General features: G+C 37.9%; 2 protein-coding genes and 1 long non-coding RNA gene across 8 annotated transcripts in view; 1 reads left to right on the top strand and 2 right to left on the bottom strand.

Annotated features, from left to right (window-relative positions):
* Positions 1-11,325, top strand: part of LOC114149750 (protein NLRC5-like) — a 1,536,511-nt gene that overhangs the window by 76,380 nt on the left and 1,448,806 nt on the right. The gene's annotated exons all lie outside the window — the stretch shown is intronic.
* LOC114149825 (uncharacterized) overlaps positions 1-11,325 on the bottom strand; it is a 461,125-nt gene that overhangs the window by 15,990 nt on the left and 433,810 nt on the right. The gene's annotated exons all lie outside the window — the stretch shown is intronic.
* The window catches only part of LOC114149751 (voltage-dependent N-type calcium channel subunit alpha-1B-like), a 132,729-nt gene that overhangs the window by 1,243 nt on the left and 120,161 nt on the right, over positions 1-11,325 (bottom strand). For 5 of the 6 annotated variants that reach the window (XM_028025806.1, XM_028025809.1, XM_028025808.1 and 2 more), the window contains 9 exons: positions 8,935-9,040; positions 8,741-8,848; positions 8,265-8,374; positions 7,992-8,158; positions 7,614-7,764; positions 7,441-7,551; positions 4,793-4,831; positions 1,705-1,957; positions 107-330 (listed from right to left, as the gene is read on the bottom strand). In XM_028025806.1, the coding sequence (XP_027881607.1) occupies positions 107-330; positions 1,705-1,957; positions 4,793-4,831; positions 7,441-7,551; positions 7,614-7,764; positions 7,992-8,158; positions 8,265-8,374; positions 8,741-8,848; positions 8,935-9,040 (1,269 nt within the window). The remainder of the gene's footprint in view (positions 1-106; positions 331-1,704; positions 1,958-4,792; positions 4,832-7,440; positions 7,552-7,613; positions 7,765-7,991; positions 8,159-8,264; positions 8,375-8,740; positions 8,849-8,934; positions 9,041-11,325) is intronic. The other variant, XM_028025805.1, reaches the window with a different exon arrangement.

Genomic DNA, 11,325 nt, shown 5'->3' with positions numbered 1-11,325 from the left:
GCACCACTGCCATTCTGTCTTCAGTGCCGTTCTGCGCCAAAGTTACAGCGCCACCGCCTGGCCCGGCAGACCTACTACACCATCGTTTACTAAAACATACCCTCACCTGTTTGATGAGGCCAGAGTCCTGGCTCTCTCCCGGAGACGTGGACCGGCTCGGACCGGCCGACCGGGCCTGACCCGGCTCCCTGCTGCCGTAGCGCTCGCAGGAGTAGTAGCGCTGCTTCTCCCCGGCGGAGGAGTGGTGCCTCCTCTCATGGGGGCGGCTGCGGTCCCGCTCCCTCGCTCGCTCTCTGGACAAACCGTCGGCTGTCGGGTCTTCAAACGAACCTACAGGACGGTAACGTTCAACGTCTTACGAAAACATTTAAACATTCATACGTCTGTTAGCTTCACGTTTCTGGAGCTGTGATTTCTAATGACTTCTCACATGATCAAACTTAATCACAAGGGATTTTAATTGCAACATTAGCAGGATATTGACAAAGTTATGCACATATTTGTAATGGAAACGCAGTGAATTAAACATAAACAGAAGTAATTTCATCACAATCAAACTTTCTTCTCTTTCTTTCTGCTGATGGTTTTGGTTCTCACCAGGACGTTTCTGACCTCCGTCTACTCTGGCCTTTTATCTCAGCTGTAAACCCGGCAGCGACTCTTTACTGGTCAGAAACCAGTTAGTATAACTTTAGCAGATCACCAGTAACAGAAACCAATTTCTGTGACCAAAACCTGCAGCTAAAACCAGAAAAAACCTTGAGAGGAAAACATTTCTGCAGTTTGTGGCGCCTCAACGCTGAAAAACGCTGAATCTTACCACGTGTCTTTGGTCTGGTTTAAATATCTTAGTTCACTTGAAATAAGATAAAACTAAGTTACACTTTCAACAAGATATAGCAGCTTGTTTTAAGTTAATAATTCATTAATATTGATTAAAAATACTAGTTCTATTGGCAGATTGTTTTAAAGGAAAATGTCTTAATATAAGTGAAGTAATCTGCCAGTGGAAATAGAAAGAGTTAAATTATGAGTTAGTTTGTCTTATTTTAAGTGTAATAAGATATTTACAGTAGAAACTAGACAAAAATTACTTGGTAATGAAGTAAATTTTAGAGTTTTATTATTTTTCTACACCTAATTTTCCCAAATTATTTAGCAACATATCACATTGTAAAAAGACACTTTTTAAAATATACTTTATAAACATGTACTTAATAAATATATTTCCAAGGAGGAGAAACACATTTTTTACATTTTTACTGTTTACCCATAAAAAGCCACTAAATCTTACCAGGTATTGTTTTCTAGTTTCTACTGCAAACATCTCAGTTCACTTGAAAACAGACAAAACAAACTTACAAGTAACTTTTCAGCAAGAAATAGGAGTTTGTTTTAAGCCAATAATTTCTTAATATTGATGAAAAAGTTGTTGTTCTATTGTTAGATTATTTTACTAACATGGTAACAATGTCTTATTATAAGTTAATTATTCCCCCAATGGAACTAGTAATTTTTCATCAATCTTAAGAAATTATTGACTGAAAACAGGCTCCTATATCTTGTTGAAAAGTTACTTGGAAGTTATTTTTGTCCTACTTCAAGTAAACTAAGATATTTGCAGTAGAAACTGGACCAGAATTGTTTGTTAAAGATGTAAATTTTGGTGTTTTTCTACGTCTGGTTTTCTGCCGGTCGGCTCACCGACTGTGCCGGACGGCGGCGCTGAGGATGTTTTATCCAGAGACTTCTGCCTCCTGTCTTTGTCCTTGTCTCTGCGCCGGTGGCAACGGTGATGGTGGTGATGGTGGTGGGTCCGGTCCGGGTCCGGGTCCGGTCCCGGTTTGGCATAGAACCGGCTCTGGTCGACCCGCTCCAGGTCATACTCCCTCAACCCGACCTGCTGGGGCGTCAGCGACGACGCCGAGCGTTTTATTGGGCTGAGGTCAACGATCGGCTGGAAGGAGGGAAGAGGAAAAGGTCAAAGGTCAAGCGGACTGCTGGGGAGTGGATTGATGAAATATTCACAACATGAAAGTAGAGAGCAGCAACTTTACGTCTAAACATCAAACCCGAATGAAGAATGAACTGATTTCCAGTTATTGACGGAGGAGCAGAACTGTTAGCCTTTAGCTTGTTAGCATCTCATGTTTTATTTAAAGGAAAACTAAGAATATTCAGCAGAAACTAATTTTTTTCTCATTAGCTGTGTTTCCACTACAAATGTGTTTAATATTCCACTACTGTTGAAAAAACACGATTGTGTTTTTTCTAATAAATAAAAAACGTGAATAAGATCATGTGTGAATAAGTTTGTTCACAAAATAAGTAAATAAAAAACAAACATCATCCTCCAACTACTTCCTGTTTTCTTCTTTGCCGTTTCCAGCAGTAGTAACATCCTGTTGTTGATCATGTGACTCGTGTGATGCGAGAAAAGCGTTTTTATTGCAGTTTTGCTAATTTTAATACGGCCAAAAAATCTGCCTCATCTCATCACCAAAACTTTTTATGAAAAAAACAAGTTATTTCAAAACTCGCGTCACTTAAGCAAATTTATTTCCGTAATTCTGATTTGCACAATTATATAATCAATAGAAATTAAGCTGCTGTTTGAAGTTAAATCAGACTAAACTTTTCTTGTTTTTTCTAAAAATTACCAAAAATTATTTTTATTTGCCAAAATACATCCAGAGATGAAACAGATTTAAATGAGCTCTGAAAACTTGTCAGTTAGTTTTCTTTTATTTCAAGTCTATTTGCACGACAAACTAGATAAAATACTTGGTAAGATTTTGTGTTTTTACAGTGTAGCTTCTATGCTAATGCTAAGATTAGTTTCCACTCTGCATACTTAAACATTTTAAGGTATATTTTGTTTTTTAACTGGTAAAATAGGCAGTTAGTAGCATTTTTAGAGGAACACCTTTTTATCTTTAACATTAAAATATATGTAATAGATGATATTAAGATATTCACTTTTCTCCTTAAAACCGACAGTTAATTTAATTTCCCTTTTATTTTATGACATAGTGCTGCTCACCCTGTCTGGTTCTTACCTCGTTGGTTGCAGGAATCAGTCTGGTGAGACGAGGAACTGAACCAGCAACCAAAACTCACCTTCCCACTGAATTTAGCAGCGATTTAAACCAAAATGAACCATTTTAGAGACTTAAAATGTTAAATTATTAGTCTGATTAGATACATTTTGCAGTGAATTGGTGGAGCGGTGGTTCTTGTTCCTCGCTCACAGTTTGAGACGTCGCTGCAGTCAGAATCCATCATGTTAAGAAAACAATCTTAACAGTCATTTTACTCAGTAAGCAGCCTTAAAATCTCATTATTTTAACAGGAATAAACAGAATTTTCTCTAAATCTGTTCCCATTGCAAAAATTGACAGAATTAAAAGTTTTCACATTTTAATTTAAAGCTTGAAAAACTCCTAGGATCAGATTACACTGCAAAAATGCAAAATTTGACCCAACATTTTTTCTAGTTTATAGTGAAAATATCTGATCAGACTTGAAATAATTGAAAACTAACTCACAGTAACTTTTCAGCAAGAAATATGAGTTTATTTTAAAACAATAAATCCCTAATATTGCTGAAAAAGTAGCAGATTATTTCACTTATAACAAGGGAAAATGTCACGTTATCACTGAAATAATCTGCTACTTTTTCATACATTTTAAGGAATTATTGTCTTAAAATAAACTCATATTTCTTGCTGAAAAGTTACTGCAAGTTAGTTTTAAATTATTTCAAGTATGATCAGATATTTGCACTAAAAACTATGAAAAAACGTTTTGAAGCGTAAGTGCTTGTTTCAAATAAACATTTCTTGAAAAACTGATAAAAAATCGGGATGATTTCACTTAAAACATTTTCCATGTCATAAGTGAAATAAATTGCCAGTACTTTTTTAAATTAAATAATTATTTTCTTAAAACAAACTCCTGTATTTCACTGAAAAGTTATTTTCAAATTAGTTTCAATTAAACTATTTACCCTAAAAACTAGACAAAACAAAATTGGTAAATTTTTGTGTTTTTGCAGTGAAGTCCCCAAAAACACTAAGCTGCACTGCAAAAACACAAAAATTCAAAGTATTTCTATGAAAGAACCCAGTACATTTTAAATAAGGAAACACTAATTTAGAGGTAACTTTTAAACAAAATATAGGAGCTTTTAGTAAGTAAATAATTCCTTAAAATCTTTGAAAAATCACTTGCAGATTATCTCACTTGTAACGTGAAAAACCTCCCAGTGAAATAAGTAATTTTTATGAATATTCAAGAATTATTGACTTAAATCAAGCTCTTACACTGCAAAAACTACATTTTCCCCACATAATTAGTGAAATAATGTAAAAAACTAGACAAAATACTTGGTAAAATTTTGTGTTTTTGCAGCTTATTGTCTCCATTTAACGAGCCAAATAAGATTTTAAGACTGAAATCGGTACAAATGAGAAAACTGAAGAGGTTTTAAGTGAGAAATCTTTGAAACGGAAGAGCAGCAGAACCGTCTCTACCAAACGACACAAACACTCACAACCACAGTGTGTAGCACCGTACTGCTGAAAGCAGGAGACGAACCTGAGGACACATACAGATACCTTTCCAAGGATGTATGGCTTCAATGTGGATGTAAATCGATTTTTAAAAAATGAGATTATATGGAATGGGTGGTGCGTTGTGGAGGGCATCAACTCTGCCATGTGATGGAGGCAAAAACACAAAGAGAGAGAAGAGGGGAGGACAGAGAGGTGGCGCAACAGGTGGTACATACTGCCAGGTGGGTCCCGGGGGCGTGGCGAGGGTGGCTCCGCTAAGGACAGCACGCACAAGAGGAGGTGGGCAAAACATTAGCAGTGAGCATCAACACGGGAAAAAACGGGAAGACAAGAAGAGAAGAAGAAGAAGAATGAGGCTGTTTCTGTAGTTTCCTGCTGTCCACAGAATCCAACGGTACAATTAGCTTCTAAAGTCAGCTGTTTTCTAAAATATAAATGTTAAACTGGAGTTTTAGACACATTTAATTATAAATGCTGCTTTTAAGTTGCATTTTTTACATTAAATAACATAATTATGCTGCCTTGAACAGGTTAGAATAGGTCTATAGTCTATTAAAAACATGTTCATTACATTTTTTCACAAAATTATTTTCAGTTAATGAGATTTTTGCCTGCTCACTTCTGCTTTTTTTTTTTTAAATTATTTTAGGGTTCTGTCACTTTAAACCTAAATAAACTGCAACGTTTACACTAGTTGCTAGGTAACGGGCAGAGTTCCGCTTGGGTTGCTAGGTAACGGAGTAACTCATTGTTAGAAAATGGCTGGGTGTTTGTGATTTTTAAACACTTGTACTATTTTTAGAAGAAGTATACTTTTAAAATGGAAGTATAAAAATGTTAAAAATGACAAATTTTGAATAGTCTGTTTTTTTTAAACCACTTTTTAAAATAAAAACTTTTTTGGGTTTTTTGGTGGAAATTTACTCCTCTTCCTGTCTATCTACATTAGCCGTAAATCGCTGTTATAATGTTCTCTACTGTCCACGTTTTAGTTTGTTTTTGTTTGTTTCTTGTTTAAAATAAAGTTACTAAGGAAAAATAAAGAAAGAACATGTAGAGAGGAAATGGAACTGCTCCGTGTTCATCCACTTCAAAATAAGAGCATGAACATAAAACATCTAACTATGTAAAGAATCTCTAACAGTCAATAATAAAAACTTTAACTGAAAATGTAAATTGGGGGTTTAGAAGTTATCTAAAAAATTAATTTAGGGGGAAATTAAGTGCGATAAGCTAGCAAAAATGCTAAAAGCTAACTTAAAATTAGCTATATTAATAGCAGAAGAGTAGATTTGCATCAAGTTCTCCTAAAAAAGTAGCTTAAGGTACTTTTACAATAGAATTACCTACAACTACTGACTATAGATTAGCAACAGACTTTTTGGATGTTTATTTGTAAAATAATGTTGAGCTTCTAATTTTTACCACTTTGTCTCACATAAACAAAACCAACATGTTGAACCTGTGGTTATTAAGTGACAAACTGAATAATTAGAAAGACACGAATTCTTTAAGGAGCTTAAAAATGCAACGTAAACAGTGGGAAAGCACGTGTTCAAGAATCATGGAGGGAAAGACGGTGACAGACAGAAACCAGACAGTGAGACAGTAAAGCTGAACAGACGGGTGGAAAAATCCAGAAACAGAGAAACAAATCCTCTAAACGTGGCGTCAACACAGCAGATTTCACAGAATGAAATTAATACACATTAAAAACGGTTTAAAGTTTATGAGAGTTACATCACTGGACATGCAGAGATGGTTTATTCAAGCCTTTGGCTTTGAAAGGAAAAAATACAAATTAAAAAGCACAGTCAACACCAATAAAATCTAAACATTTTATAATAATTCAACATATTTTCTGTTAAAAACTTTGATTAATTCATTTATATAAATACAGAACTTCTTACAAGAAAATAATGTGAATAAAAGAAGAGTTGGTTTGTTTAGAAAGTCCGGATTGTTTGGGTTCAGTGTGAATGCCAAGTGGACCGGAGACTGATCCAAAACCAGGAAGTGGACTACAACGCAGGGCATTCTGGGTAAATACAAAAACACACAAGTCTAGCGCTACAGAGAGAAATGACTCGTGGTTTTTTACCAATGACGAAAAAAAAATAAAATACTTATGATAAAAATGTCTTGTTATAAAGTGGAACTAGTAGTTTTTCATCAATATTAAAGGGGCTTTATTATGTATTGCCATTTTATAAGATAATCAAGTAGCTATGTTAACTTCATATGCTATATATGTATCGTATGACTTAAAATAAATTTGACTTCATAATTTAACTCCTTGAAGTTAGGCTTCTGTCTCTTTAAAATTCCTGCTCTTTCTGAAACAACATGGCTGTTCTATTAACCCTTTAACAACGTTTTTACCAGCATTGCACTGAGAAGTGGCTCACAGATTGAGCTCAGCTCCAGGTGCTCAGCTCCAGATGTTTGCTCATTACTGCCGGCTAATCTGAAGGAGCTGAGAGGGGGAGGAGCTTTGTGCTCAAAGGCGGAGCTAAGTCCATCCACGTGTTCTGCACAGCTGAATGGTTGCCATGGAGATTAAAGTATTTCTCAAATGCATGAAAGAATCAACACTCCACGTTTGTTTTTGATGCGGGAATAACATTAAAACATGACGTAAAGCTCAACTCTATTTTACATAACACTGCCCCTTTAGGGAATTATTCACTTAAAAGAAGTTCCTGTATCATGCTGGAAAACTACTTTTAAGTTGGTACAATTGAATTAAAACAAAACTAAGATATTGCACTATAAACTAGCGCAACAACCTTTGGTGTTTCCACCAGGGAATCTTCAGGTCGGCCATTTTGAAAGCCTTCGAGTAGAGGAAGACGATGCTTACGTGGTATTCTGCGTTTAGGCGTGGCAGCGATGTGGCTCTGGCGTGGCCCTCCAGGCCGGGCCGGCCCTCTGCGTCAGACATGTTCTCCGGCTTCGGGTCGGCCTGCCGCTCCTGAAACGAAACGCCGTCAGCGGGAGTTTGGAGGAATCAGAAACGGGAACTACATTTTCTACCTGAGCTCTGCTGCAGAAGTGGACGTCCTCTGACTGGCCTCTCTGCAGCCGCCGGTGCGGCTTCAGCCTCGCAGCCACCGGGGAGAAATCTCCAGACTGGGAATGTTTAATGGAAGTCCTCTGGTTCAGACTGGGAGGGGAAACAGAGACACTGCAAAACATTATGACCAGACAAAACCAAGGAAACTAACACTGATAGAATCAGGGATGGATGGTTGGATGAATGGATGAATGGATGGATGGTTGGACAGTTAGATGGTTGATTGGTCGGTTGGATGGATGACTGAATGGATGGATGTTAGTTGGTTGGATGGATGTTAGATGGTTGGTTGGATGACCAGATGGATAAACAGATAAACAGTCCGTTGGGTGTCTTACATGGCGTCCATGTTGGCGTCCACATTGGTGGCGGTGCTGCTGGTGAAAGTGGGCGGGGCTTGTGTTTTGGGTTCCGGTTCTGGTGGCAGAGCCGGTTTGATTGGCGGCGCCGGCTCATGTAGATGAGTGAAGGGCAGAACTGGGCGGAACAGAGCGCCCAGCTTACTCTGCAAAGAGACCAGAACCAAAACAAACATTTCAATATGAAAACATCCCAGTAAAACCAGTGAGTCAGAACCAGTTCAGTCAGAACCAGTCCTCAAGTCCGTTTACCTGAGAGATCCCAGACGGGTTCTGCTGCTGGAGCTTCTTGGCTCGGTTCTGTTTGTAGTAGTCAAAGATCATGTGGGCAGCATAAACTTTCCCCACAGTCAGCTCATTGTCTGCATAGAGAAAACAGTTCATTCCTGTGGCCACCAGATGGCGCCAGAGGAGCAGCAAAGTACAGATGACTGAAGGAAAAAAGAAAATCTTTACTGTATAAACATATACATACATATATATATATGTATATATATATATATATATACATATATATGGCTAATATTGGTCGATACTGATGTTGGAGCCGATATATCTTGCATCCCTAATTTTTACTATCAAACGTGTGTTTAATGTTTGACCTGTTAGAGTTCACAGGAAGGTTTTTATTACACTAATAGTTAATTTTTGAGGTAAACTTAAATGTTTTGCTATGAAATGTGACGTTTAAGTTGGATAAGGAAGTTGGTGCTGCAGCTGCGGCTCACACTTATGAGGCGTGACCAGCAGGTCCACGGTCTTCTGCTGCAGGTTGGGCCAAACGCGGTGGATCTCCCGCTTCATGTCGGCGTCGCACAGACGCTGCGCCAGCACACCTTGGCACACACGCATCAGGTTAAATCAACATGAGTCGCCCGTACAGCAGCAGGGAACTCTGGGAGTTGTGGTCTGCGAGTCTCACCGGACGCCAGCTTAATCTCCAGCGCGGTGCGGATCAGAGCCATCAGCGTGGAGGTGAAATGGACCGTGTTGTCGTCGGCGATCGGCATGTTCATCCTCACCAGGCGCTGCCGATGCAAAGGTTAAAGGTCAGGGTGAGCAACTCTAAACTAAAAGAGGAAACAGTAAAAGGTTCTGCTCAGGAATCACCAGAAAACGGCGACAAACGGAAAAACAGAAAATCGTCTCACTGGAGAAGCTGTAAGCAGCTACACTGCAAAAACACAAAATCTTACACAAGTATTTGTTGGTTTAGTTTCTACCACAAATATCACATTTGAAATGAGACAAAACTAACTTAAAAGTAACCTTTTAGTGAGGTTTAGGAGCCTGTTTTGAGTCAATAACTCTTGAATATTAATTAAGAAACTCTCTAATCTAGCGGATTATTTCACTTACAACACTAAAAATGTTATTTTATAATAAAATAATCTGCCAATTGTTCTAATACTTTTTAAAATCAACACTAGGAAATGATTTATTTAAAATCAGCTCCTGTATCTTTCTAAAAGGTTACTTTTAAGTTAGTTTAGTTTCATTTCTAGTGATAAGATATTTACACTAAAGAATGAAAAGAAAATACTTGGTAAAATCTTGTGTTTTTGCAGTGCAGAGTCCAGCATCTCCTCTGTGTTTTAATCAATGAGTGATTTAGAAGCCGATCAATAATCTAACCTGGAGGGTCAGTTTGTCAATACCGTTATTCCTGGTAATTCAGTGGAAGCAAAACAAAAACAACCAGAGGAGAATAATAACACAACATCTTCAATATTTAAAGAAAAATAAAAACTTTAGGTGCATTTTGTTTAATCCTCATCAGTTTAAATGTGTTTGGTTTCAGTGTGGTGCTTAAACACTTTATTACACTGCAAAAACAGAATCTTCCGGTGAACAAATATCTTAGTTCAAATGTTTCACCAAGATGTAAAAAATAAAAATTGTTTAACTTTTGAAGCTCAGAAAATGTTCACGTTTTTTCTCTAAAATTTCTGAGATTAATCTCAAAATGTCTGAGTTTGTTCTAGCATTTTTTTTAAACTTTTTAAACTCAGACATTTTCAAGTTTTCTCAAAATGTCTGTTATGCTACCAAATGTTCTACTTCTCAAACTCAGACACTTCGGTTTTATCCAGCAAATTTCTTAGATCAACCTCAACAGTTGAGTTGCTTTCTAGCAATTTTTTTTTTTTTTTCTCCGAAGAGTTTTTGCGGCGCTAGTGGCACGTATTTTTTTGACAGTAGGCAGACAGGAAGGAGGGTGAGGAGAGGGGGGAAGACATGCGGCAAAGGTCGTCGGGACCGGGAGTCGAACCCGCGACGTCCGCGTCGAGGACTAAGGCCTCCAAACGTGGGGCGTGCTAACCCCCTGCGCCACCACAGCACGCCCCCTTTCTAGCAATTTTAAACTTTTCAAACTCAGATATTTTCTTGTTTGTTCCTTAGATTCATCTAAAAATTTCTGAGTTTCCTCCAAGCAAATTTTAAACTTTTCAGGCCTTGAAATGTCCAACTTTTTTCTACATAATTTCTTATAATAATTTTAAAATTTCTGAATTGTTTTCCTAGCAAATGTTCAACTTTTCAAACTGAAATTTGTTTTTTTGTTGGAAATGTATTTCTCGTTTGTTTGTTTTTTATCCATAATAGTCCTATTACGCCATTGTAAAAATAAATCCCATGTGTGAGTCCTGCACACATTCATGTTTTAATGTTTCACTTTCACATTGTGGCCGTTTATTGGGTCAAAAACAAAACCAGTAAGAGATGGTTTGTTACAACTTCCAACCAGTTTGAAAGAGGTGCAACAGCCTGATGAAAGTATTTGAATTTTCTTTGCAGAAACAGATGAAATGAAGGTGAACAAGGGACACATGCTTGTTGACACTTCACATGCTCAGGGTTTACTCGGATGAAAATGGGAGAAAAACGCCCAAAGCAGCCAAAATAAAAGTCATTAAAAAAGACAAAAGAGGTGGAAACTGGAGGCTAAAATTCCCAACCCAGAGAAATGCGTCGCAGGATGACAGGAGGAAGATCAGCGGAAAGGTTTATGTGAATAAATTTCTTTGTTTGTGCCTTTCCCTGTCCATTCGCAGCAGCAGGAGTTATATTTGGAGGCGCGGCGCGGCGGCGTCAGGCCCGGCGTTTCTAACTGGGGCAAGGACAGGACCGCGTCGAGTTTGATTCAACCTGACAGCTGTGCACATGCTGGAAACAGTCGCATTACGTCTGCATGTCAGGAGGTAAGCAGCTGGAAGTCAGCATACCTGACGATCGCTGAGACTTCAACACGACTGGCAGGAAAGTACAACAGAGTATCAGGGCCATGCTGAGGAAGTTAAATAATAAAATT

Source organism: Xiphophorus couchianus, chromosome 8 (genome assembly GCF_001444195.1).
Source record: "Xiphophorus couchianus chromosome 8, X_couchianus-1.0, whole genome shotgun sequence".
In the NCBI taxonomy this organism is placed as follows: Eukaryota; Metazoa; Chordata; class Actinopteri; order Cyprinodontiformes; family Poeciliidae; genus Xiphophorus; species Xiphophorus couchianus.
The sequence above is the reverse complement of the archived record's forward strand: the minus strand, read 5'-3'. Positions and strand labels throughout refer to the sequence as shown.